This window comes from Haemorhous mexicanus, chromosome 3 (assembly GCF_027477595.1).
Source record: "Haemorhous mexicanus isolate bHaeMex1 chromosome 3, bHaeMex1.pri, whole genome shotgun sequence".
NCBI lineage: Eukaryota > Metazoa > Chordata > Aves > Passeriformes > Fringillidae > Haemorhous > Haemorhous mexicanus.
Window position 1 is genome coordinate 43,404,886 of NC_082343.1, and position 27,426 is coordinate 43,432,311.

General features: G+C 41.9%; 2 protein-coding genes across 3 annotated transcripts; one reads left to right on the forward strand and one right to left on the reverse strand.

The window, feature by feature from the left end:
- Positions 1-188: 188 nt before the first annotated feature.
- On the reverse strand, positions 189-19,925 carry GNPAT (glyceronephosphate O-acyltransferase). Of its 2 annotated transcripts, none has more exons than XM_059841555.1 (16): positions 19,674-19,925; positions 16,115-16,303; positions 13,546-13,722; positions 12,578-12,707; positions 10,251-10,378; positions 9,712-9,787; positions 9,232-9,383; positions 9,011-9,141; positions 8,095-8,318; positions 5,622-5,867; positions 5,127-5,206; positions 3,319-3,459; positions 2,347-2,446; positions 2,160-2,253; positions 1,185-1,246; positions 189-881 (listed from the first exon to the last, which is right to left on the reverse strand). In XM_059841555.1, exons 1-16 carry the CDS (start codon positions 19,908-19,910, stop codon positions 838-840), a joined length of 2,211 nt encoding a protein of 736 aa, XP_059697538.1. In that variant the 5' UTR covers positions 19,911-19,925; the 3' UTR covers positions 189-837. The 2 variants fall into 2 exon arrangements, with proteins under 2 accessions (XP_059697538.1, XP_059697536.1); XM_059841553.1 differs by having other exon boundaries at positions 16,115-16,306.
- Positions 19,909-26,371, forward strand: C3H1orf131 (chromosome 3 C1orf131 homolog). Its single transcript, XM_059843284.1, has 7 exons — positions 19,909-20,032; positions 20,179-20,471; positions 22,605-22,661; positions 23,702-23,797; positions 24,475-24,561; positions 25,563-25,615; positions 26,242-26,371. The coding sequence occupies exons 1-7, from the start codon at positions 19,909-19,911 to the stop codon at positions 26,369-26,371; spliced, it is 840 nt and encodes a 279-aa protein (XP_059699267.1).
- The last annotated feature ends 1,055 nt before the right edge of the window (positions 26,372-27,426 follow it).

The window sequence follows — 27,426 nt, forward strand, 5'->3', positions numbered from 1 at the left end:
CGCTCTCCCCGCCCACCGCCAGCTCCGTTCCGGGCTCAGCCCCGCCCCGGTCCCGGCTCCGCCTTTGCAACGCGGCAGCAGGGAGCGGAGTGGGAAAAATAAAAACCCTGGAAGACGAGGGCAGAACTCTGCCGCCTCAACGGACAGCGCAGTCAGCGGTGAGACGGGGGGAAGAGACGACAGACACGTAATTGACGGTGCTTTAATTCAATGTTTAAATACAACATTCATTAAGTAATTAAAATAATGCCAAGCTGCCTTAAAAAAAGAAAACAAAACAAAACAAAAAATAAAAACCAACAAAACCAAAACCAACCCAAACACAAAATTCCAAAACACAAAACCCAACACATTTATCAGTTCTGGTTATTGCCCAAGGTTTGATTTGTGCTCTTCATTCATGAGGGCCTTGCCTTACATTTAGCCAGCCAGCAATGTTTTTTTCTAATTATTAATTTTAATAGCAAGTTTTTAATTCCCTGTTAAATTTTCACATCCATGAAATACTTGAAACCAATCACATTCCTAGTTACAAGCCTAGAAAAATGTATGTAGGTAGCCATTGCTGTGCACATCTCTTTCAGTATTTTTTAAAAAAAGAGACAATGTTTAATTTGTTTTAAAAAACAAAACACGGTGAGGATGTACATACACCTCTAAGCCCCTCAGCAGCAATTCCTAAGTGGTAATGGAGAGCTGTCCAGCTGAAGAAACACCTCTGTGCCTCCCATGTTTGCAGGCTGGCTGGACAGGAGGGGAACCTTGTCTGTTCCTATCCCTGCTCCAGTGGGGCAGTGGTCCATGTTCTCAGCAGGAGCTTACATCCCCTCACAGCATTCAGAGTCGTGCAGCCACAGGTTTCTGTACAGGTATCCGAGCATCTAACAAAAAAAAACCCACACTAAATATTTCTGATCAACATGCTGTAAACACCATGCCAATAAACTACTTCTTACTTTACTGCCTCAGCCACTGGATTGCCCAGTATGTGAAATAAAGAAGGGAGATTCAAAGCTGCAGCTAATGATACCAGAAGAAGCATTGTAAAAAAATATTACTAACATTTTTTATGCAGTTAAGTCTATGGAATTACTAGCTAAAATCACTACATCTAACATATGTGCATTGGCCAAAGTAATTTATAACTTGAGAAGCTCTCTTCAAATTGATTAGCGAGCACTTACCAAACATGTCCAGGATTTTACTAACAGCCTCTTGATTTACATTGTAAGTGAATCCACTGGGCCTACAATTACAAAAAGTTTACTCAACAAATATTTATTATTCCAGTAATTTCTACACAAATAATCAGAATTAAATATTTTCATAATTACATAATATTTTTCATCATACCAGCATACATATCAAATTTAAGGACAGTCATGGTTTCTTTACCTTTTCTCTTGTTCACAGTCCCCAAATTCTGTTCCACTCAATTTATTCTTTTTACTTGAAAGGGGAATTTAGCTATAGCTATTTACCTTAACCTATTTCATGAACAGAGGCATAAGGAAATAGCTCAGGTCATCAGCTGCCAACTATGTTCTGTGAAACACTCAAGACACGGCAGGGACTTGTTCTATTGGGCAGTTCCATGATCATACTTTTAAACACAGTAAGGAGCACCACAACACAAATTCATTTGATAACAGAATAACACATAATACAGCAACAGGTGCATTTTAATCTTAGGCCTATAAACCATGAACTGTGTAAAAAGACTCAAATGATTAAGCTTTCAGTTAAATTGCTTTGAGACGAGTTCAATGCTGAAGTCCCCCAAAACTACCAGTATTCCTGATTATTGCTTACATTGCCTCACAAGGCTTACTGTAGCACACAGTATTACAAACAAGCAGTGCTGTTCTTTTCTTAACAGAGTCTTGGGAGAAAAGTTGAAAACCAAAAGGTAAAGGGAATCAGAAGCAGCCTAATAGTGAGTTAATGAATTTTGTTATTAGATCCCACAGAAGTCTTTCCACTATGAGGGCATGCCATTCCACTTCCACATCATCTACAGAAAGGAACTACTGGGTCTTCTTTATGACTCCAGTCGACCTCTGGTGCTCAGGCAGTTGGGGTTCTGCTGTTCTACTAGGAGCTCAGACAATAAGAATTGCCACTAAGATTTCTATACACAGATATCTAACTTTACTTACATTTTCTTCTTCTTCACTGCACCCATTTGCACAAGAGCTGATAAGGCATTTTTCTGCATGTCAGAAGACAGTGCTTCGTAACATTGTGTACTCCCTATGGAGATGGTAGAAACACAATTAAAATTTTTATAATTTTCAATTAACAGGCTACTCTTGTAAAATCATATTGAGTAACAGCTGTACACACCCTTCTCAAGAAGTTGAAAGACAAAGTTGCGGACTCCGGGTATAAACTGCTTCTCAGTAAATGCTTCTTTCATTTCCTTTGAGAGGTATCTGAAAATTAACTAACATTTTCAAGAAAATGAGCATTCCCTTCTTTTAGATTGTCAGCTTGCAATGAGTTATAAACAGACATGTCCTTGTAAGTAATACTATTCCACTATGAAAAGCATAGGAGAGGAACTCAAAAGGTACCATTGCATAGGGCATCTGAAAGTTTTATTACTGTTTTACAGGTAAGAGAATCCCAATATTAAAATAAGACTCCATATTCCTATAATAGCTACCTTAGACATTAATTTTACTTTATTGTTCTTACAACCAAAAACACTTTAACTTTTTTAAAGCAACACCTGTTCTGAAGATGAAAAAAAATGGGCACATCAGTACACCTCACACATCAGATCACAAACTACATTCCACTATGTTAAACACCTACAGTCTCACCAATCTTGTACTGACTTACCTGAGATTTTAGCTTTCTGGGTTTGTATGTATTACTTACTACAGGAATGTAAATGTTTAATTTTATCAGAATTTAAAGAGAAATGGGTGGAATTAATGACTCCCATAAAAGCTATCAGATAGGAGATGCAAACTCATTTCCACACCTGGCAGGACAACCCACATAACATGAATTAAGCAAGAGCTCCTCATAAAAAAGAACAATGAACCTGGTAACAGCACACTCCCTATAATTCTTATAAACCCACAATGAGCCATCACATTACATAGTAGTTACTGCTTTGGTAAATTGGACAAGTCTGAGCCAAAAGCTAAAATTGGGATCCTTGGGGAAGGGTGGTGTTTAAGGTTTATTACTGCTGTTTCTTAACTTTTGCATTTCTCAGCCTATTTACACAGAAGTATCACAGCTCTCTTACTTTCCCTACAAAACTCAGGAAGAAAAGAGATCATTTTCTGAAGGACAACATACCTGGTAACCTTCCACAAAAGGTCTGAACATAGCTGACAAGAAAGACACTGTACCACTTCCTTTGTCAGTAGGGTAAATCTCCTGTTGACTCGTTTGAATGGCATCACATTTTGTGAGTAGAAAACATCCTTCCTCAAAATCCTGGGCAAGAAATGCATAACTAAAATTCTAACATTTACAGAAGTGCAGCTTCCATTTCCCACAAAATCACCAACAGAAACGACAACAGGGCACCATTTTCATTTCTGCACTCAGCTGTCAAGAGACTTGAACAAAAATCTTCCTGTCTCCCAAAAATACCCATATAAAAAGGCAGTAGGAAAATATTCTTAAACACAGCAGTCCCTCAATGCACAACAGACCTTGGCCCAAAGAAAGTGGCTGTAGCTGCTATTGCAACAGCCAGACTGAGCTCCCTCAGGTGGGTGTTTTTTATTTATCTATTTTAAACTAAGGATTTGCCTTTATCTCATGCCCAGTGTTTGCAATAAATGATAATACAGATCACTGACTTGCCCTCTACCAAACAGAAAACAAATGCCCAAAAGTTACAAAATACGGAAATGTCAAGGTCAAAACCATTTTACTGCCAATACGGGCAAAAGGGGGACAGATTACGCAGAGGGATGGGACAAGGACATGACAGACATATCAGTGAATAAAGCGGTGAGTGGGAGGCTAAAAGATCCCTTAGCATCACAGCCAACTCTTTCATCTGACTCCAGCAAAGTCAGTCATAGCCAGCCACCTTCCTGCTCCCTGCCACTTTCTGCTATTTCAAGAAAGCTGCAAGAGGCAAAAATTGTCAACAAAACTTAACAGTGCCAGTCAGCCTTTAAAAAAGGCCCAATTGTCATTTATATAAAAATCGATGGGATTTTAATACATTTGCAAGTCTTGAACATTCTTGTGAAAATTATACTATCTCTTTTTTAATGCAGGAAAGATCATAACTATCACCATCATATATTTGTCCTCAGCATTGATAAAAATAACATGTCACCAGTTTAAAATCCAATTAAAAACTACACATACCAATTTATATTGGGTGTGAGGCTGAACCAGATTTTTAACTGAAAAACTTCTTTTAACCTGCATTTCAAGCAGGCTGGACAAGAGCCAGCTCTGACCCAGCAGGTTTGTGTACAAACTGACAGAGCAAGTCCTGCAGAGAGCCAAGGGCCGCCTGCAGTTTTCCCAGCTTGCCAGTATCCAGCTGTGCTAGGGGTGCACACAGGCACACTGAGCCCTGGAATAAGGCAGTGTGCAGGAACAATACTGGCTTTGTCTGACTGATGCCTGCATGGGGCATGAGGTAAAATGAGGGGAAACTCTTTTCAAGCAAAAAAGGATGCAAGTAAAGCTTCCAAAGACTCTAAGAGAGAAACTATTATGCCATTAGGAAAGCTCTCACTTCAAAAACTTTCACAGGCTGCACCCCTGACAGCATTTACACTTCATTTTAACACAGATTTTCAGATCTGTGCTGGAAGACTGGTAGCTTTATGCAAAAAAGCCAAACTTGTGCTACAGTTCATTTTAATATTTCAGAACTGGGCAATTTCATGATTTTTAGGGTTTTTTTCAGGAATAGAGGAAAAAAATTGCATTGGCAACCTTGTGGATTCAGACAACATTTCACAATTAAACTAAGGACCCCCATTTTAGTTCTCCCTCCCACTTACAGATCAAGGTGATATCCCTGTAGGTGTTTTTCACAGAGCACTTGTTTAGCAGAGCTCTGGAATCAGATTCTATTTTAATAGGTTGCATTACTATCAGTATTTTTGTATAAGGGATGTTTTTACCTTCAATGAAATGCCAGGAAAGAAGATGAACTCATCAGAAAAAACATCTCTCAAGAAGTTGAAGCAGCTATAGACTTCCTCTGAAAAAATATTGTAAATGCAAGTGAAGAGCCATTTACTCCTTATTTAAGAGAGTACCTACTTCAAATAAAATACGGACTTGGCATTTGAAGCATACATACAAAGGCAGAAACCCCCAGAGAACAGCAAGTACTCAAAGCACTTGATTCAACTGTTAAGAAAAGGAAAGAGCGGGGGCTTGCAGCTTCTCAGAACACGCATTAAATGCCACAATCAAATCCTATCAAAGGATCAAAGGGTAAACAAACAAAAAAAAGGCAAGCAAAATATCCCCATGCCCTCCCAACATATCCACCTTATCCCAAGCATAATAGTCTCAGATAGCTCCCACCAGCAGTCACAGGAAGCTGGTGCTCCTCTCCCAGCTGATGGCACAAGGAGCAAAGCCAGCAGCTTCTCAGAGCCCCAGTGTACCTTTTCTGAAGCTGGGTGCCATCTGCAAGGCGACTGCCACCAGGGCCGGGCGCACGAAGACGTTCAGCAGCTGGTTCCTGTACGTGGCACACATGAGCACGGCCAGCGCGTGCCTGAAGACGATTTCCCCTACAGCCCCATCTTCCACTCCCTTGTCATTCAGGACCACTTGGCCATCGACAAGGCTAGCAATGTTGGAATGCAGGGTGAGGCCAGACAGGACTGCTTTTTTGGCACACAGGTTATCTAGGAGGCAAATACAACACTCAGGAAGTTGCAGAAGGGAGCATAACTCTATTGAAACAGCTCAAAATGCACTGGTTTTCAGACACTACACCAAACATTCAGAGAGCTGTTGCAATAGAATCCAGACCAGGAACTGGCAAACTAAGCATGTATGACATGGAGAGAACAAATCTCAGACATTTCTATAATTAAAACACTTTGAATTCTTCCACTTACTAACAACTGCAAATTGTAACTGTTCCTTTGTCTCTGGAACAAATATTCTGAGCCTCTAAATAGACAAAGGATATATCTGTTTGATGGAAACAGAGACTATGCTTCTGCTTAAGCATTTCTGACACTACAAGTTTTGAATCAGAAGTACAAATCTTTTTATAAACTTTTTCATCAACTCTCATACATAAGCAAGGCCTCATCCCAAATTAAATTTATAAAAATTCTTAGCATAAATATTGTTACATAACATGAGAAACATTCCCTGCATCAAATTGGAAACAATTTGACAAGAAAGCAATAAAACTTCATATTGAATGTTAAAATACACTTTATATGTTCACAGCACCACAGGCACATCAAATCAATATAGCCTCTGACAGAAAAAACACATAATATTCCCTTCCTTTAACACAGATTTCATGTAGAGTCTCCTTGCATCTTATTTACTCCTTCAACCTACTTCGTTTGAGTTTTGCTAAAGCTCCCAAGTTTCTCAATGCAATAGGAAGCAGAAGTCTGTGCAAGCAATTTTTACACTTCCTGTTTTGAATATAAAATTGTGCAAATATTCTGCCTGTAATGACCAACCAGCATGACAAGGGCAGAAATAACCAGCTGTTTGGAGACCGAAGAATGCAGAGCATACATGCAGTTGCTGGCATCAGCAAATTGGCCTTTAAAATGTATTTCTTCTTTTAAATTGACAATCCAAACCAAAACAACAAACCCCGTATGTAAATGATGCCTCGAGCACAGACAGCGCGCTCCAACAAAATCCACTCAGCTCTTGTCCCTCCTCCACATCATTACTGCGCCTATTTGCTATTCCCTGACTACATGACAACTCTACTAAAGCTAACGCTTACTAACTGTTGATAGGAAAATAAACAAAACAAATAAGCAAATCTGGATGTAGTATGTTTTTTTTTACTGTGTAGTAAGATTTGAAATGTTGTTCAAGTGTTGCCATGAAATTCTTGCTTTTACCAGTCTGGCAGAAGCAGACCTTGCCTGCATTCCGTGTAGCGCCAATCCCCGAAAGAAGTGGTTTTTTGTCCAGAGGTGACAGAGCTCTTTTATACCAGTAGAATGCTCCTATTTCTTTATTGTAGTTGTGTGAGGGATCCTTGATTATACTAAGGACTACAAAAGCAAAGATCCTTGGCTTAAGTCTACCTACAGCAGAAATGCACCCTAGCCACGTGCATTACACAATACAGTTCCTTGCTAGCTTTACCACTTACATCCTGAGGCTCTAAAATTGCCTGTGTCACTCTGGCTCAGAGAGAGAAACTTCAAACAAAGTTTGAAAGCACAATCAGTCTTTCAGCAGCCAATATATACACTATACATACGTGTGTGTGTGTATATATATATATATATATATATATATATATATATATATATATATATATATACACACACACTATACGTATATAGAGATATTAAAGGGGGTGTGTATATATTAATAAAACCACCAAACAAGCCTTCTCTTCAAAAGTGATAATTGTTTCTGGAGATAAAATGAAATTTAAAAATACACAGACAACTGAGAGTTTTGATTTCCTCCACCCATTTGTTTCTGCTAGTTCTTTGCACCAGTAACAACTTATACTGTTGTCAGTACCAAGCACGAAATGTAGCTACACAGAGTTAGGTGGTGTAGATCAGACAACTGCCTGTGACTTACACATAGGTCAGAAAGGCAGACACTACACAAACCATAGTACTCTAATACTAAAGTGCCTTAAAATTTCCCTCTCACATGATAATTTCCCTCCCTTCATGATACAACAGTAAAATGTCTGCTCTGTTCCCACCTAATTGTTTTTCAAAGTATTATCTTCAACACATTAAGTCAAAACCTGTCAGGTTTCAGCATGATTTTCAGCATATCCAAAAATCCATTTATAACTCTAAGAATTCTGTAAAGCTGTTACCTGCTTCCATAGAAATATAATTTATCTTCATAAGCAACAAGAGAAACAGAAATAACACTTTCTCTGCATACCAGGCCATTCAATGAATCCTCCAAAAGTCTGTGTTAAGCCTTTAAGCCACAGAGTCTTTTCTATTAGAAGCTCAAATTCCATAGCTGGCAAATTCTGGAGCAGGACAGCAGCAACTAGCACCCATGGGCTCAAAACCATGTTTTCTATTTGCAGGAGCTCCATTTTATAAGCTACATCACTGACAAATTCTTGGATATCCTCAGATGGCTTTTGGGGAAGATGCCTGAAAAAAACAATGCAATTTAGGGTAAAGAGCTCAAAAAGTCTAATATAAATAACACCCCTCTTTATTTCTTTCATATTGTTCCCAAATCTGTAACTTTACAGCATCTAGCATCTGCAGGGTGATTCTATGTGCTATGTAAAACAGAAGTATAGAGCAAAAGCATCAGTAGCTGCATGACAGTACCTGAAGCACAGACCTCTGTATTGATGCTGTGTATTTGCTGTCTTCAAACAAAATTCAAAAGCATTATGTTTTACAGAAAAAACTGCAAAGGCAACACAATCCAGTCACAGCTACAGCTCTCCCTGACATTGGATCACTTAACAGCTTGCAGGAATAATGCAAGAAGTGAGAGAAAGGTGAAAATTTTAAGTGCACCACATTCTCAGAAAATTAAAAGCACTACATTCTCAGAAATCAGAGTTTTGCCTGGTTCATGCATCACCATTAAATTTTAAAGTGGCATCTTCTCAACACAGGGAAAGCCACAAGTAATAATTCATTTCAGAAACACCCAGTCACAAGCACAATAAGCCTCTGCTCAGACCAAACAGGTTCAGCAGTTTGAACAGTCAGATGGAGGGAGGTGAGAGAAGATGAAAACAAAGTACAAGAGAACATCTTAGTTCACATAGGTGTAGACTAAACCAGTGTTTTTCCTGTGCATACACCATGGAAAGATGCAGTACCTGGGAACCAAATTGTATGGGCACCGATTGATCCTCCCAGATGCCAAGGTTCTGAGGGATACTGGCTGGCCAACGTAGATATGTATGGTACCAAAATTGTCACTGAGGATTCTCCTGGCTTTTAACAACCCCTATGAAAACGAGAAGAGGAAAACTTAAATCCTGGTGCTACAGGGTGTGTACAAGTCCACTTCTGTTCTGTTCTTAAGGAATTTACATACAGATGTAGATTCTTTGGGCTTTGGGACTCCTAGGAGTTCATATGCATAGAGAGATTCTTCTAATATCCTCTCATAGCTGATGCTGATGGGAACAAGGTAGGTGTCAAAGACTTCACGTTTGAAAAAGGGTTCCATCACAATGCTGAGAAGACCTGCCAATTGGGAAAGAAAACATTAATCACCTGTCTCTTTCAAAGAGGGAAAAGCAACTGCAATTTAACTTTGAAAAGGATATCTTTGTATTTTAGAAACTGCTAATAGGTATGCACTGTGCCTGCAAAAGCAGTAGAGTGCAAGTGAAATGTATTGCTGTTCTTTGTATGGCCTTGGAACCCAGCCATGGTCTTTTCCATACTCCAGCAGACTTTCCCAATTTCCCGCTACTTTAACATCTCTTTCTATCCAAAGAACTTACAAAGCACATAGCCACTAATGAAAACACTAATAATATTAGGAATTCCAAATCTTAAATAAACATACCAAACTTTGGAGTCAGAGTCTTGGCAGTGCGGCTTCTAGTCCCCTCAAGGAAAAATTCAATCGGGGCATAGCCACTCTTCAAAAGTAAAACAAACAAACAAACAAACAAACAAAATCCAGTCAGAAAAAACATTTCTTCTTTATTACCCACAAATAGTTTTAAGTACTTCAAATGTAAGTAAGTTGTTTTTTTAATGAAAGACAAACATATCTAACTTCAGTCATCTGTAAGCCTACATTCATCTATTGTATTTTCCATATAGTTTAATTAATGAAAATATTGTGTCTGTCACAAGATATGGGCACACAATACAAAGCAACTGATAAGCAGTAATTTGTTTATCACTTACTGAAGTGTGTAATAATAATAGAGTGCACACATGGTCTTCACCTACAGCAAATCTGAGGTAAAAAGCACTTACTCAGATCACCATGAAGACTTTTAGTCACACAGCCAAGACATCCTGCATATCTTACAAGAACTGTTCCAACAGAGTATTTCTTAAGTACACATTCTGAGATCTCAGCAAGTTATTTACCCTTAACATCGTTTTTACATATTCAGCAAACACTGCCCAGTAGAGTCTGTTCCCACCGAAGGAACGTCGCATAAAAAAGGCACCTGCCCTTCGTAGCAGCTCACCGACTATTTTCATTCCTAGGAAATCTGAAAAACAATCAAAGAAAAAACAAAACCACAACACAAAATTTACTGATTAATATCAGCCAGCAGAATCAACCACAAAATTTCTATCACACTGATTACCAGAATACAGAAGATCTCTTTCAAGGATTCCTTTGTTGCCAAGACATTTATTTGCTTTCAAATTGTCTAGCAAGACTTATACAGACAAGAATGACATATTATAATATGCTTTCCAATTTTTTTAAGCTGCATTCACTTAGAGAGCAATTTATTTTCATAATTTAGATGGCCAGAATTCAGCCATAATAAAGACTAAGTTTATCAAGTACATTGTCTTACTCATCTTTAGAAAAAAGCAGCTCCTACTGAACATATTCCAGAAGGCACAGAAATTAGGCAGCCAATTAAACTACATTACACCTTCTATGATCCTGACTCATCATTTTGGGGGACGTACACCAAACCAGCTAAAATTATTTTATAGTTTTTCAGCTTTAAGCAATGATAGTCAATGCTTAACTTGTCAAAAGCAGGAAGAAACATTTAATGTTAGCAAAGTTCTTATGGAAGCATTTAAAACGAGTCCACACATAAGCTGGCAACATTTGTATGGCAACGCCATTCCAACCTCCTTGCCACCTCAATCCATGAAACACTGGAGAACAGATATTCACTCCGTCAAATAAATTCACATTTCTAGTTGCAACACTGACAATGACTGCCCTGAAGATGTCACAGGTGCCAGAAACATCATCCCAACACCAGCTAGATTCCTGCTAATGAGGATGTACTGGCAGCTGTTTACCTTCCCTTAGCTAATCCCTACAGATCTCTCTGTATGCTTGAAGCCAAGAGATAACTAATAAAGCAAAGGCACTTACCACCTGTATCAGGACAGTCTCTCCACTCAGCACAAGTGCTGATTTGAGAGTGACGTTGTAAACCACATCTTGTCAACCTCTAACATGATATGCAGTTATGAAATACAACTACGACCATAGAGAACTGTGTTTTCTCCACAGGAATTTAAAATAATACACATCTGCAGGCAGCATCAAGCTAAAAGGCCCTAATTCTTTAGGAGAGCTTTGACCCTGAAGCACCCAAAGCATTCAAAAAATGTTAATCATGAAAAAAAAATCCTTGTAAGCTAAACTAATAGTATCTTAACATTCTATTTTGAGGTCCAAAACTCAAAAATACTCTAATCCAAGTCAGTAAAGGATTACACCAACACCTATAACAACATGGAGCAGATCTGAACAATACACAACAGGCAAACTGCAACATCTTGATCAAGGCAGCTGTGAAACATGGACTTGTGAATCTAACCCACATCACTCAGATGCAGCAAACTCAAAGACCAGGGAAATCTCCTCTTCCATAGCAAGCACGTTCTCACAGCTTCTATTAGTCTTGCTAACTTCTTACTGTAGTCTGCTTTTCTAGTCAAAGCAGAAAGTTCCAGCATCTCTGCTAGGTTACCTTACCTGTGCATGGTAAGGTAACAGTGCTGCACCAGACCTGAGGTGGTTTTCTGCCTGCTTAGAAGGCCTGTTTGATACTCTTGACTTCCAAGATCAGGTTTCTAAGTGCTGACAGCATCCAGATTATCAACAGGTACATTAACTTGGAAGACACTTACTGTTCCAGCCCTCAAGAATTGTTTTCTACAAATATACTGGCTTCATCTGCTTTACAACTAAGTATGCCCAAAATCCTGACCTCTGATATGCCATATCACTTCCCTGCCAGCTCTGTTCTCAGCATGTCACAAAAATCTGCCAACACTTCAAAGGAATCAATCACATCAGAAACAAGCATGAGGTGTCTGGTACTTTCTATGTGGCTGCTGTGACTGCACTTTAAACTGTATGAAGTATCACAAAAAGTTCTGCACCCACAGTAGCACCTGGTAAGTTCTTCCCTGTTACCAGGCTACAAAAGCAAATAGAAGTATTCTTCACAACCCTTATCTTTGCCCCAGCCTCAGGTCTACAGATGGGGTACTTCTGGGCGAACTTGCTAAGAAAAAAATTCCCCTTTGACAGGACTCAGCACCAATGAGAAGCTTTCAGACACTATAAGCAACTTACCCAAGGAGGATTTAACAAGATATATTTGGAGCAGAAGTTAAACACACAACTACTTAGAGCTGCAGCTACCAGAGAATGCTACCAATTCTCTGAACCCTGAAAACATTGTTAAAAACATACTTGCCTATTCCTGCTGCAATGACAGGCAAGGCCAAGTCATACGTGTATAGCAAATAAGAGAGCATCAAAAAGTCTACGTAGCTTCGGTGGCTGGGCAGCAGCACCACGGGATGCTCCTGAATGGCGTGTTGCAACTGAAAAAGAACAGCGCAAACAGTATTGTCCCAATATTTACTGACTGTTGAAATTTGCAAATATAGACCTGCACAGGGCTTAAGGCAAACAAAACCCCATTGCCTTGAGGGTTGTTTCTCTGTCCACACAATCAATACAGATCTTTCAGCACAGAACCCATTGGAAATTGGGAGCAGTTGTTTCCAGAGTAGCAACCTGAGGCTCCCAAGCATAACAGGACTCAAAAACTAGGGGCACCCCATCATGGGATAGTCTAATTCCAATTCCTTTTGATGAGGATGGGAAACCAAATAGGGGCTGTCAGGACTGACATGGCTGACCTCCAGGGAACGCATGGTACCCTCCAGAACCAATATGCTGAAATGAAATAGGAGGACAATGGCTCCCAGAAACTGAGGAAAACCCTAAAGCGTCTCATGCCTCAGACGTGCACAGTGTTTCACCACACTTAGTTGTATGAGGGTTTTGCTGAACAGCCATGTAATATTATATTGTGACCCTCAATTCAGCTAAATGCATTATTATTTTATAATATCAGAGAGAAAACACTCTCTCAGTGGCTGATTTAACATGCTCACAGGCACATGGTATTCCTTATTATAGGAAGCATTTGGAAAATATACAAAAAATCCTGACAGCTGTTTGCCTCTAAAATACTTACATATCATTTGTCTTTCCTCCCACATTTAGTAAGAAATACACCAATAAACAAAAGTGAGTGCAGTCTTTTCTTTTTTTTTTAGAGGGTATTTTTCACATTTGTTATTTGTGATTAGAACTCTTGTCCAAGTGACTAGTCTGAAAATATTTTAACTTTTTCCTCCCACCAGTACTCACTCTCTGCATTCCTTCTTCATTCACACAAACTCTCTGGAAAAGCTGTTTAAATATTTTGCTCAGAGTGAAGGCAAAAAATCTGACAGCTCCTAGTTGCATACGGTGGCCCATCTCATCCAGGATTTCTGTGGCTTCTTCTTGAATAATATCAGGTGATTCTCCCATTTCTTTTGCTAACTAAGGAGAAACAAAAACAGCAGTGACAAATTGTTCCTTTCTCCTTGCCCATGCACACCGTTCTAATGTGCCACAGCTACTATGGGAGAACTACTGCAATAGTTCACAAGATTTTGTTTTATGGGATAGGTGTGGATCTAGTCATACAGAATCTGTTTGGTGCCAGCCAGCAAAGCCAAGGTAAAGCTGCTTAAAAACCAAAATAACCTTAGATATCAATGGTGGGGGGAGGATATACAACAATCCTCCCCCCATATGAATGTTTTAACTTGCAGCATATTCAGAAGATATTTAAGTTCAAAGAATATTTCCTACATTATCAGTCTGAAGAAGATTCTGTGCATTTTTCTTTCAATAGTAAAATGAAGCCTATGTTTGTAGAGACAGTCAAAATGTAAGTATTTTAAGTGCATTTGGGTTAGAGTTTACAAAGAACCTCAGCCATATCACACTTCCATTTCTTTATGATGCATTCTTTTGGCAATAGAGAGCTGAACTGCACACAATGCACTGTCTCTACCACTGTGCATATCAATGATCTTTCTTCTGTTGCCATGCACATTCCCTTTTGAAGTTCCTTGAAACAGACTTAAATAATGGCCATCCCTCCAATTTGATAATTGAATCTAGAAATATTTAATTGAAAAGTTAAGCCTTTTACTGTTATGGAATAAGGAACATGACTTTTACTCAACACAGAGGAGGAAAGGAATATCAGAAGAAAAAGCCTCCAAAAAAGCACATCTCTGTTTAGAAGCCAGTGCTGCTTACCTATTATTTCCATTTTATGACATATGAGAAAATCCCTCTCCTTCAATCTACCTCCATATACCTTACTATCACATCTACTAGGTCAAATGTGTTTTCTTTAATGCATTACCCATATCCTACATATTTCCACATGTAGTTTTAACTGACTATTTTAGCCACTTAAAGAAGCTAAAAACTGCTTCCACTTAAGCCTGATAAAATCAGTCTTGCTTAGAAAGCCAAAAAATTCCTCTTGTTATTCAGCAGGAAGAGATTCTCTTCTCATTCACCAGCAAAAGGCTTACCATACATTCACTTGTGTGATTTAAGGGCAAATCCACTATGGAACTATGAACTTCCCAAAATCAGAAACCAAAACCCCAGACCAGTCACATAGAGAAAGCTAAAACAAAAAAACGACCTTAACTTCCCACACTGAACTTTAGTAACCACAACAATTTGGCACAAGAACAAATTCAAGTACGCCTGTGTAAAGCTGTGCAAACCTTGCCCAGGCAGGAGGGACCCTGATCACAGAGGGCTGGGCACATTGCCCAGGACGCTCTCAGTTAGAAACTTCCAGTAACCTCTAGTGCAAAACCGGGAACCAGGCTGCAACGACAGGTCTGCTAACGCCTTTCAGCCACTCAATGCAGCCAGGAAATATCCATCAAAACAATTTTCTATCAAAAAAGCACTTCAGAAGAAAACATCACGCAAATATCTTTCTATCAAATCCTCTGTAAAGTATTTTCTTTAAGTAAATTTTTTAGTGTCTGGAGTTGAAAGATTTTTTTGGCTTTCATACTACTTAGCAATCCATAATGGAAACAGAACTACTTTGTGGTGTAGAGTGACATACTTTACTTTGTCACATTATAACACATTTTGATGTATCACAGGTAATACTAGCCATTAAAAGAAACAAATAGAAAAAAATTTACCGTAGCCTGTCACTCAGGACTAACTAAGACACTTTAGGTATTTCTACATGCCTGCAATTATTTTTTATGGCTACTGAAATTAGTTTATGCTGCTGATTAACACACACACATATTTCAGGTATTTAAACACAGTGCAAAGTATCAGCAAGCCTAACCATAAAATACTTTATTTGTTATAAAGTAGTGGCTGCCCTTCATGTTAGAACAAAGAATATGGTTGCATCTTAAACAGTATTTCTAATTCAAAGAATTATCTGTGATATAGAACTCTCATTTTAATGAAAGCAGCATTTAGGACTTGTTCATTAATGCATCATTAACCGATAAAATTCCTACAAGACACCCCCAAAGTACAAAAACGTCTGCTAGGAAGGAGAGTGCTAATGTCTTTCACAATGTTGTTCTGTGGTGAGAACAGTGGAGTATGAGGAGAAAGAGAAAAAAGAAGTCAGGCACACTGGATAAATTAATGATGACGTGTTGTATATGCAAAATCAAAACACTGTTTCATGAACCTGACAGTTTTAGTGGCAACTCCAGTATTTTCTTTTTCCTGCCTGTTATTTATTTACTGGACCATCTTCCAAACTACAATTACCATTTTAACAAGGTCAGCAACAATCTCTTTTTCCCTGATGCCACACAAAGCTTGGCTGTGTTCAATCCACCTCATCTCAGAGCTCACTGTCCAGACTCACCTGCTTGATAACATACTGAACTTGCTCTGACTGGAGAACAGCACTTTTGATAGCGTTTGGCTTGCAAGGTGAAAGTCCCTTGTAGATCACTGGGGTGTAACATTTCATGGCGTATCTCAAGTCACTGGACAACCGTCTTTCCTCCAAGATATCCTCAAACTCATCTCTCTTCTTTGATGTGAGCTCTTTCTGCTAGGAACATACAAATGAAGAATGAGACACTGTCTCAAGCTATTTGGTGACCTTGGCTACAGGACCAAAATAATGATATGCGCTATTTCCGCAACATTCGGGGTTTCTTCTTCGCTTTCAATAATGTCTGCATGCTACACTCTGAGACTGCAGGAACCAACACCACCTGCTTGCAAAAGTGATCCAGAAAGAAACTAAAAAGCAAAATAAACAAACAAACACACACACCCTTCCCACCCTCAAAAAAACCCCTTCACTCTAATGCCTTTCAATTGCAAAGATCCCCAACTCACCCTATGCCAATGTTACTTAATTCTTCCTCCCCCCCAAAAAAACCCTTACTCTAATCCCTTCAACTGCAAAGATCTTCAAACCACCCTATGCTACGTTACTTAATTCCACACAACAGGAAAAAAACTGAGAGAAGATGTGGCCTTTTAAAGCTGAAGTGCCTTGCCTCCAGCCTCTCCATAATTAATAGGTATTAACTAAAAGACTTTTGATTCCAACTCTCACAGCTTCATTAAGACAATACCATGATCCACATTATAAAAAACCCAATCATCAACACACAGAAAATAATCCCTCCTACTTAAAAGTTGCATCTGGGGCCTTGGTGACTTGTAGCTTTCACACAGCTTGGATGTAAGGTACATGAAACATTACCAGGCAAGAGCAAATTAAAAGAACCTCCAAATCACCTCACTGTCAGCCACATGAATGCAATACAGTGCACACGTAGGTAAAAAGGGAGCACAGCCTCTGAGTAATCAGTACCACCACTGCTAGGCAGGAAAAACCCCAGGGCATCAAGAACTAATTGAGGATCCATCCTGCTGCAAGAAATTCAGACAAAACTCTTCCCTTTGAGCCAGTAGACCTTTGCGCTGGAGAGAGACTTCTCCTATCAACTTCTTTATCAGTACAGTTTGTATGAATGACCCCTCAGTCTTCCCAAGAGTGAAACGGTATTTCTCCAAGCTTCAAACTAGCAGCAACAGCCACCAGGTAAGTAAGTAAGACAACTGGAGTAAGCCTCTCTTAAATAAAAAAAGTATTACTTACAACCAAGCATATTTATTAGAAGATATTAAAAATAAAAATGCTTATGTCTTCCTCGACAGTTCCACTTGAAGGGTGGCACTGGCAATCTTTTCATTCATTCCACCTCTCCTTTCTATATCTGACCCGTGCAGAACCAAACTGATAATGAAGGATAAAACATGCTCCATGAGCTCCTTCAGTGACCTTTTCTTGTGTTGAATGGAAAGCCTGGCCAGCAAACACTCAGGGGAACACCAGCAACAGACAAGCAAAATGCCCTACAGTGGCAGCTGGGATTTCAACCTTGGGAGAGGGAGTCGGGTTTCACTGCCAGCCAGCCAACCAGAGCCACATCAGCAACACTGTCAGAGCAGCTGACACTTGTAGAGAGCAAACCTTTAGCTCCTGTCCATTCATCACCACAAGGTAACATTTGGTGGAACAAAACAAAACAACTCAAATCACGAATATCTCCACTTAAGAATGAAAAAAAAAAAAAAAAATCCTTCAAAGGCTCATCTGTATCAAAAGTCAATTTTGTTTTATTGGAGGACACAAATCCTACTATAATGTAACTGCATTAGTAGATTGTATAACTTTTCCTTCCACAGCTGCAGTTTAGAAAATTACCTCATAGTAACTGCAGAACAAACTCCGCAAGGACTTTCAAAAGAATCCCAAACAAGTATTAAAACTTTTAGGGGTTTTTGTCCTGCATGATTTACCACTACAGCTTTCAACCCCTCTTTCACAGCTTTCAACTCGTTAGTATTTTGCAAGAGCTGAGTAAGCTAAGATCTGTTAAGATGACTGCAAATAGTTTCTATCAGCCATCTGTTGCTGTTGACACCTTATATCAATCCCCTTGATTAAAATAAAACAAAAATGAATCCTTTATATTGTATAATGGCAAAAAAAGCTCAAAATAGTAGCAGAAAATGACTCTAAGTATCACCTACTCAGATCAGTATGTGACAAGTCATAACTCAGAACATCTAAGCAATGTTTATGTCAGTTACAGAAAGTTAAAATCCTGCAATCTGCAACTACATGAAATCCAGACAAAGAAAGGCAGCACTCAGCACGGGCATGATCAGCCACATCAGCAGTCACTGCACTGCTACAGCTGTTCCCCAGCACAACTCCTGTGAGCAGCGTTTTGCTAGGGCCATGGCCCATTGAAAAATCACCTCTCTGCCTCTGCTCTTCATCTGAGGTCTTCAGACTTGATGTGCAACTGAATTTTCTCCATGGCAATAGTTATTTTCACACCCTGTTCTGAAGGAGCACTGAGGGAGCCAAACCACACACTTTACCAAACACTTAAGATTTACAACTGTGCTTTTACACATTATAGCCAAGCTGTTGTTCCAGCTTAAACTGCCAGCTGGTAGAGAACACACTTGGAAAACACACTGTTGGAAACCTGGACATCAGAAGATTCAGTGGCATGCACTGTTACTGCGACAGCAGAGAAGTACTGAAGCAAAACAGCAGGAGCCTGGAACTCTTCTGCTTCCATATAACTAGGATATGCAATGTAACGATGGTGCTCACGATGCCCTTGGGATACCAGCACACAGACAAGACACAGAAGAGAAGTTTGGGACTCTGTCGAAACAAGGAGCCGTTTCCCTGTCTCCCCAGTCCCCTCCTCCAAAGGCTAGTGAGAGGTAGGGTTTAGCACCCCACACCTAAACCTCCTCGTCTGAGGCTGGCGAAGGAGCTGCAGGGAACGAACAAGGTCAATAAAGTAATTTTCACTATGTAACACGGGAAAACCCGCTTCGGCCACTCCATGCCCACGACAACCTCACAGCGCTGAGTTCACCATGGCTGGCAGGATAGGTTGCTGCGGGGCTGAAGCCCTGCGGAGCGCCCGGTGCCCGGACACCTGCCACCGCAGAGAGCCGCTCCGGGACACTGCCTCCCTAAGGGGGAGACACTTCCCACCGCCCTAGCCCGGAGGGCCCGCCGCAGCAGCTCTGAGGGGAGCCGCGGCGCTCGGGATCGGGAGCTCTGGTTGTCGCGACTGTCACGACAGGCAGTGAAGGAGCAGCCGAGGCAGCGAAGGGCATGCGGCAAGGTGAACTGGTGAGGGGAAACGTCCGGTCCCGCCGGGGCCCGGGAAAGGCCTCGTCCCTCCCTCCGGAGCGCGATTCCCCTTCCCCAGGGACACGAACCGGGGGTAAGGGATGGAGGGGCAGACTGCGCCAAGCGCCGTCATTCCCCTTCAGAGAGAGCGGCACTGCCGCAGCGCGGGTGAGGTGAGCAGCCCCTTCCCCGCGGCACCGCTCCCGCCGCCGCCGCTGCCGCCGCCTACCGAGTACATGGGCGCCCCTCGCCGCGCCCGCCCGGGCGCCGCCGCCGCCGCTGTCGCCATGGTCCTTCGCGCTCCGCCGCGCCGCCCCGCGCCCCGGTCGCCCGCCCTACCCCGTCGCGCTGCCCTGCCGCCCGCCGCCGCCTCCCGCGGCGCCCATGGCCCCGCGCCGCCCCGGCCCGGCTGCCTGGTGCGGTGCGGCGGCGGAAGGCGGGGGCACCGCGCCATGGGCGGCGCCATGTCGGGTGCGACGGGAGCCGCCGGGGGTCACACGCCGGCCCGTCCGTCCGCCGCGGCAGCCATGGGACCGCGGGAGCCGCACCGCCGGCTGGAGGCGGTGCTCGGCGCCCTCTACGACCTGGGTGGGTGAGCGGGGCCGGGCCGGGCGCTGCGCCAGCACCACCGTTCTCCCTGGGGTCGGGGAGGGGAGGGGAGGGGAGGGGGCAGGGCGTGGGCGCTCCGGAGCGGCGGCGGCGCGGAGCTGACCCACAGCATGTGCTTGGCACAGGTGAGGAGGCTGGCGGCGCCCGGCGCGCTGTAGAGGACGGCGAAGCGAGAGCAGTGCCGCCGTCAGCGGAGGAAGAAGAGGAGAAGGAGGAGGAGAGATGGGAGCCGCAGCCGGCGGCGGGCGGGCGGCGCGGGGCCCGCGGCTTCTTCGGGGAGTTGCGGGCCGAGCTGAGCGCCGCCGGCAGTGCCCCGCCGGCCCCCGCCGCCCCGCCCGCCGTGGAGGTCGTGGTGTTCCGCGGGAGGAAGAGGAAGGAGCGGCGCGGCCCCTCGGCAGCGCCCGCCGGAGGAGCACAGGTAGAGCCGGGCGGGCGCGGTCCCTGCTGCCCCCGAGCCGCCCCTGCCCGCAGGGTGGGCGCCGTGGGGCGGGCTGCGCTCCCTGGGCGCGGCGCCAGCCCCTTGCCGTGCCTGGGTTTGTCCCTCTTGTGATGCTGCTGCCTGGAAATCTGGATGCTTTGGCCATCCGCGTGCTCAGCTCGATGGCATCTGGTCCTGCTGATTCCCAGTGGGGCTGCTGGAAACGGGGGCAGGATGAAGCGGGGGAGGGGGCAGGACTTGAAGACAATTTTTTCAATTTCAGATCTCTGGATAAGAATCCTATGTTTGAAATAGGCGCATTTCAGCAAACTAAATTGATTTGCTGACAGGCCTCATGTTGCGGCAAGAAGTAAAAGAGATGGAAGGCTAAGCCTCTTGGTTACTTCAGTGCCCAGGAGTTTTGTGTACTGCTCTGCTCCTGTCAATAGCTGTGGATGAGAGGTGCCAAAACTTGCTTCTCTTCTCTGGCATCACAGCAGCACTGGGCCATTGACAAGCAGCATTTGTTCTTGGAGGATGAGTGTTGGGTAGTCAGTGGGGGAAGGCATGACTGCATTAGATCTCAGTCCTCTGGTTTGGTTTGTTACCGCTGTACTTCTTTGAACTTCCAAAAACTGTAGGTGAGTTCCTTCAGCAGGGAGGTCTGGATAGGTTTGGTGGGAAGCTGAGCAGAGGGGTTGATTGGTCTCCAGATTTTATAGCTTCTCTGGTTGTTTTCCTTGAGTTGTCTTTATGGCCATAAGATCAGAAGCCCATTCTAAAATAAGCTCTGATGGGCCAACATATGGCTGTCTTGAATTCAGAGAGGCTTACTGATATTGGGGGTTTGATTGCTTGGAATTGGGGACTTCAAGAGACTCAAGCAGTTGTTTGAATCCATAAACTTTTGTGCTTTTTCCAGCATATTTTCCTCTAAAAATTTTCTTAAGTTTTTTATAGCCTGAGTTTTTTTACCTGAAAATACTAGTGTTATGCTTGTTAGCAAAATGCTCTGAAGATAACTGGGTGTATTTGTGGTTGAAATTGCAATTCTATATAGAAGCCTTTGCAGAGCTGAGAGGAGTTTGTCTGTGGTGGATGCAGAGGGATCCTGATGTAACCCTTGGGCCTGAGCCTGTGACTTACTGTGCCCTGAGGTCCTGGAGAGTGAAAAGGAAATGCATGAAATGTATTTCAGTTCAGCTGTAATGCTTATGTAGTACTCCTGTTTCCTCTAAGCGGATTGTACCTTTGGGAGCAAACAGGGAAGGTGAACAGGGTAATCTCTTGAACAGATGGCAGTTTGCCTGCCTGCATCAGCATGCTTGGGAGTGGGCAGAGCTTCCACTCAGAGAGGTGGCTCAGAGGCACATCCTCCCTGAAGTCAGAAAGCAGACGGTCTAAGACAATCCTGGGAGATTTGTAACTGCTCCACAGTGTCCCATGTGGGACATTCCTGTAACAAGCAAGCATGGAACTCTCTCCCTTGGCATTTTTCTTTTTCTTTCTAGGATATAGTGTGTTCCCCCTGTAAGGTGCCCCTCCAGACTGAGAACTGCTGATGGAAGGTGTCTGTGTAAATTGTGGAGTAGAGAAGATATACTTTTCTCTGAGCTCATTTTGAGCAAGTTCTTTCTTCAGCCTGCGCTAAGTGGCTTCTGCCATTGCCGACAATGCATCCTTTGGAGGTGTTTCTCTGGCATTAGTGAAGCTGGATATGGACACTAATATATGTCCATGCAGTTAGGAATTAAGCTTGTTCTATATATTGCCCCAGCTGTGAGTACATGCACTATTATCAGTCAGTGCTCTGTCTCAAATAAAATGACAGTGAGCTAAAATTCATGAGCTATCCTATAGTAGCTGTTCGGTTTGGGTTTGGAAATGGACATATGAGTGATTATATAGCTCACATGTGGCAGTTTTGCTCTTACTTACCTGGAAAAATGCCATTGAAACTGTCTCTTTTAACAGATCCTGATAATAAAGCTAGAAAGAAATGCTGCTAGAAACTTGTGTATTATTCCATACAGCTGACTTTACATTTCACTGATTTTCAGAAAGCTATCCCAGTCACCATTTAAACTGGTGTTACTTGTCATACTAATTTGAAATGTTTTGTTTTGTTTATAGACCCAGATAGTGAATGAAGAGAAAAATGCAGTCAGACAAGAATTTAACTTTGAGAAGGTAAGTCAGTAGGATCAGACTAATGTCACTAGTTTAGTGTATAGTTATGTGCACAGGTATACTTCAGAAAGCTACGGTGGGACTGATAGGAAACCTTTCCAGAAATGGCTAGGTGAGGATCGTGGGCGAGGATTTCCTAATAGGAAATTTCTCTTGTAGGAGAGGATTTCCTAATAGGTACTTCTGGCTACATGCCACACCAAAGGAGGAGCAGGCTGGCAGCAGTCAGCTGCTCCATGTGGAGAGAAGTGTGTAATTTCATGGCCTTTCTTTCTGATCTTCCAATGAGAATTTGAGGGGGATGTGTAAAGGTGCTTGAATTCCCATAATGTTTAACATAGTTCTTTCTGCCCTATGGTGTTAAATCTCTGAGATCTCATGTGGGAAGGAAAAAAAAAGTGTATTTGCATCTGTTTTTGAAACAACAAATGGCTTTTCCCATTTGTCTTTTTATTCTCATCTGTTCTTACATGAACATAATTAGCATTGGCCACCTTAGCTACTAATTTGTTTACAGATCTGTGCAAGTTGTTTTGTGTTCCTAATCACGGCTCAGGGATGTGTTATGATTCAGTGGAATCTCTCTCTGGAGATTCTGCATGGAGCTCTGTACTGCTAAGAAGGGTGGGGATTCAATCACTGATTTAAGATTATGGATTCATTAGTGGTTTTGCCAAGGTATGCTTGTGTAGTGTTAACTCTACCTATGTGTGTAGTCAAACCACCATCTTCCCCTCCATATTTCTCAGTGATTTAGTGCTCATTTTTTACATGGAAGAAATCCATTCCATGTGTTACTTTATGTGAAATGAGGATAATTGAAAATTGTCCCTCTTACAGTTCTCACCATCCAGAGATTAGTTGGACAGTGGTTAACTGCTCTGCAGTATAGCTCTGAACTCAGTTTTATTTTATAGCGTGCCAATTTCCAGTATTAGCCAGGATTTCCTCAGGAGTATGACTTCATTGAACTTTGCCAGGCATTGTTTTACAACAGGTTGGACATTATGAAATGCCTGCAGTTTTCTGTAATGTTCTAGGCTCGCCTGGAAGTGCACAAGTTTGGAATCACTGGCTACAAGAAGCAGGAGCAACGTGTTTGGGAACAGGAGCGTGCTATCATGCTGGGAGCCAAGGTAATTGTCCCTTGGTTTGTGCTGGAGGTCACCCAACTGTTACAATGCAGAAAAGCAGTAAAGAGCATGAGGGGCTTTGGTATTCCTCTTTTAAAACCCCTGCCCTGACCCTTCTCCCACTTCATCCTTACTTTTACGTCATCTGTTCTGTCTTGACTATTTTCTGTAGATGATTAGAAAATTAGTATGGTTGTGTTATCAGGAAAGTATTACAGATGAAATATGACTGGTCAGGCTAAAAAACAGCATTTACTAATTTTTAATCAGGCCATTCAAAAATTAAGTTGAAGAGTGAGACTCACTTCTTCAATCTTCATGCTCACAGACAGATAAAGGTGGAGAAAAGTTTTTAGTTCATCATAACTAGTATAAAAGAAAAAAATAATGCGTTGGGTGTTTTTTAGGAAGTGGGTTGGGTTTTTTTGCACAGAGTGTGTATGTAAACCTTGTAGGACTGATCAGAACAGTATTGTCTCTCTCTGCTCTCCTCACCAAGAAGGAAACAATTTGTGATTACCTGATGTCTCTTAAGTCCAATTCTCTCACCCAAAAGGAAATAAGCATTTCTAATGTTTTGCCACCCCCATGTGAAAAATGCTGTCTGTGCAAGTGTGTGAATAATTTTTGAAGCTATTTAAAAATTTAATCAGCAGTATCCCTCCCAATCTTTGTTGCAGCCCCCCAAAAAGACACATATGAACTACAGGACTTATCAAGAGAAACTGAAAGAGAAAAAAGCAGTGAAAGATGCTGATAAGGAAAAGGTTTGTATGAAATTTTCTGTAGAAAAAGGCATCATGTAGGAGCCAGCCCTTTTTAAAAGAGCTTCAGATAATGCCTCAGGTGCAGGAGTGCCTGAGCTTGACACCTGCTGCTCCCTGTGGATTGGGCTCCTGGCTCCTACAGGATTAATCTCATTGGTAAAAGCTGGTTGTGTGCAGTATGAAGACACTGAGTTAGGCTTGTGTTGTGATTGGTTTCACTGCCTCACCCTTCCAAGCTGATAGACTGATGACACAAAATCAGCAGTGGGTTTGTTTTTTTTTTTATCCTTTCCTCTTAAGAGGAAACAGAATGGTCTCCAATTAAAGTTTGTTGCATGTTGTCTAACCATAGAGAGCCAGATCTTCAACTGCTTTTTTATCAGCACAATTCCATCTAGGATCCTACTCATTATTTAAAGCAAGGGTGAGACTTCTGTTGCATCCATCCTCTAGCACAGCCCATCTGGCTCTAAGCCTGCTCTCTGCCTCCCTATGGAGCCTTCCCATGTAGGTGGGAGCAGGCTGGTGGGGCTGGTAATTGCTCTATCAGCCGGTTTCCTGCCACCCTCTTTCCCAGGACCTACTTCTCTTGCTCTGTCATGTGGCTCAAAGTGCATGACCAGTCACAGCTGAACCCTGCTATTTGACAGCTGCCCTCAGCTGGGAGACAGGACTCACCTGCCTGGTAGGAAGTCCATCTTCTGACCCTGGGATCTGTCACATGCCCCAGAAGGAAGCCTCTCCTTTGCACGTGGCAAGGACAGCACGTTGGTCATGAGTGGGCTGTACTTTCCATAGGTATTAGGAAGGGCTCCGGGCACTCCTGGCAGTGGCTCCATAATGTGTTGCATCACTTGTTCTGTCAGAAGGTCTCCCAGCTTGCTATAAGTACCTGCTGCTCTGTCAAGTAAAGGCGATTTACTGAATGTTCTTTGTGCGGGTGGTTGTTTAACCAACATGCCCTGTTCCTTTTTCATTAAAATATCTGTCTTTAAAAACAGGAACATAAAGGTGATTCTATTAAGAAGAAGAAGAAGCAGAAAGAACAGGAGAGGTGAGGTGTTTTTAACACAGTCTCCCTACTGTATCTCCCCTATGTAATTGCACAGTCTTACTCCAGAAATCATGCACATCACAGTGCAACAAAATTCTCCAGGTGCTGAGCTCCTCAAAAAATGGTGACACTGTTCTGTGCCTGGCTGTTCCAGAGGCTTCAGTTCCACAGCTTTACTTGAGAGTATGTCAGTTCTGCCCCAACACGTCTTAAGACTGCAGCAGGAGGTCAGAGGGATGAAAATCCCTGTGTGCAGATTCATGAGACACCACTTGCTCAGAGCACTTGCCCTAAGAGATAATTTCTGCAAAGCATAAGCTGCAGTATACAGAGGCTTGAAAGTGAGCTGACATTTCCTAATCCTAGTGCAGCAGGTTCCCTCTGTACTCTTCCTTCTCTATGCAAAAATCTTCGTGTTTCTAAACATTTAAAAATGTAAGTTGTGCTGTAATGTGCTGTAAATTTTGCATGTCTGTGAAGGAAAAATGTTCTGAAGTCTTTACCTGCTATGGTGTGATATTCCAAAATACCAAACTCTGCATAAATAGGTGACTTTTTCACCATATTAAGCATTTACCTGTATTTCTGCTGTTTCTTTTAATTTTTTTCCCCTCTCCCTCTTTCAGGAAGGCCAAGAGGAAGAAATCAGTGCCTAGCATTTGGCCTGCAGGACAAGTTGGAAAATTCAGAAATGGGACCTTGATTCTGCAAAGCCGTGACATAAAGAAAATTAAATCATCTAAAGTTAGCAAATGAACTTTATGATGCATAGTGAAATGGACAATATGCCTAAGAGAATTCACATTGCTACCAACACAGACTTCTGGGGCCTTTTGCCTATCCACCATATCCTAATTTTTTAATCTTATTTGTTATTACAGGATTTTTATGTACCATTCTGCCTTGGGATGAAGACTAGAATTTACCATTTTATAAATAAAGATTAGAGTTCTTATTAAGAAGGTTATAAGGCTATTTTTATTAGTCAATATGTGCTGAAGAAAGCATTTCTTTTTGTAGAATCAGCTTATTGGCTGTAAGTAAAATACTCATTTAATCCATAAATTAATGGATTAATATAAATATATCTTTTATACTGAAGGAATTTGGAAAAAGCAATATCTTACTCACTCTGAACTGGAAGTAGGTGTTCTCCAAACATTTATTGGACATAAATCTGTTTCTGTATCCTTATGGATTATTAGTTAATAGTGGAACTGCACAATGATTTTTCTGTCCAGCAAAACCTCTTAATGTTTCAAAATTTCCTGCTTTGGAATGAAGATAATACTTCTCTGAAGTTTTGTCCCAGGCAAGCATTACACACTCATCTTGTATATCTCTGCAGAGATCTCCAAATAAGCACTTTGGAGTAGGGGTTTGCTGGCTTGGTTGCTTGGTTTTTAAAAACAAAACCATGTAAGACTGAGCCAAATGAGCATGGACACTCAAAAGCTACTGGTTGTTCTGGTTAACTCATGTTTGCTTTGATTCCGTGCTTAAGGCTTTTCTATAAAATCTTTATTAAAACTGCCTTTTGATGCTATTTGGTGTTTCTGGAGCAACACTGATTGTCTTCTGTAGCTAAATACTTTACTTTGTTACTTTTAAGGTCTGTCCATTAGAAATGGAGATTGTTAGTAGCACTTCCAAAAGGAAAGTTCAGTCTTTTAGGGGGAGACAAAGATAAGGATAACTTAAATGACAGAATTTGTTCTGTGTTGTAAGGAGATGTGGAGCTTGTTGGAACAGCTCTGGCAGTGAAGGATGTGTACATGGTAAGGAAAACAGCCCTTACAGCAGAAACTTGT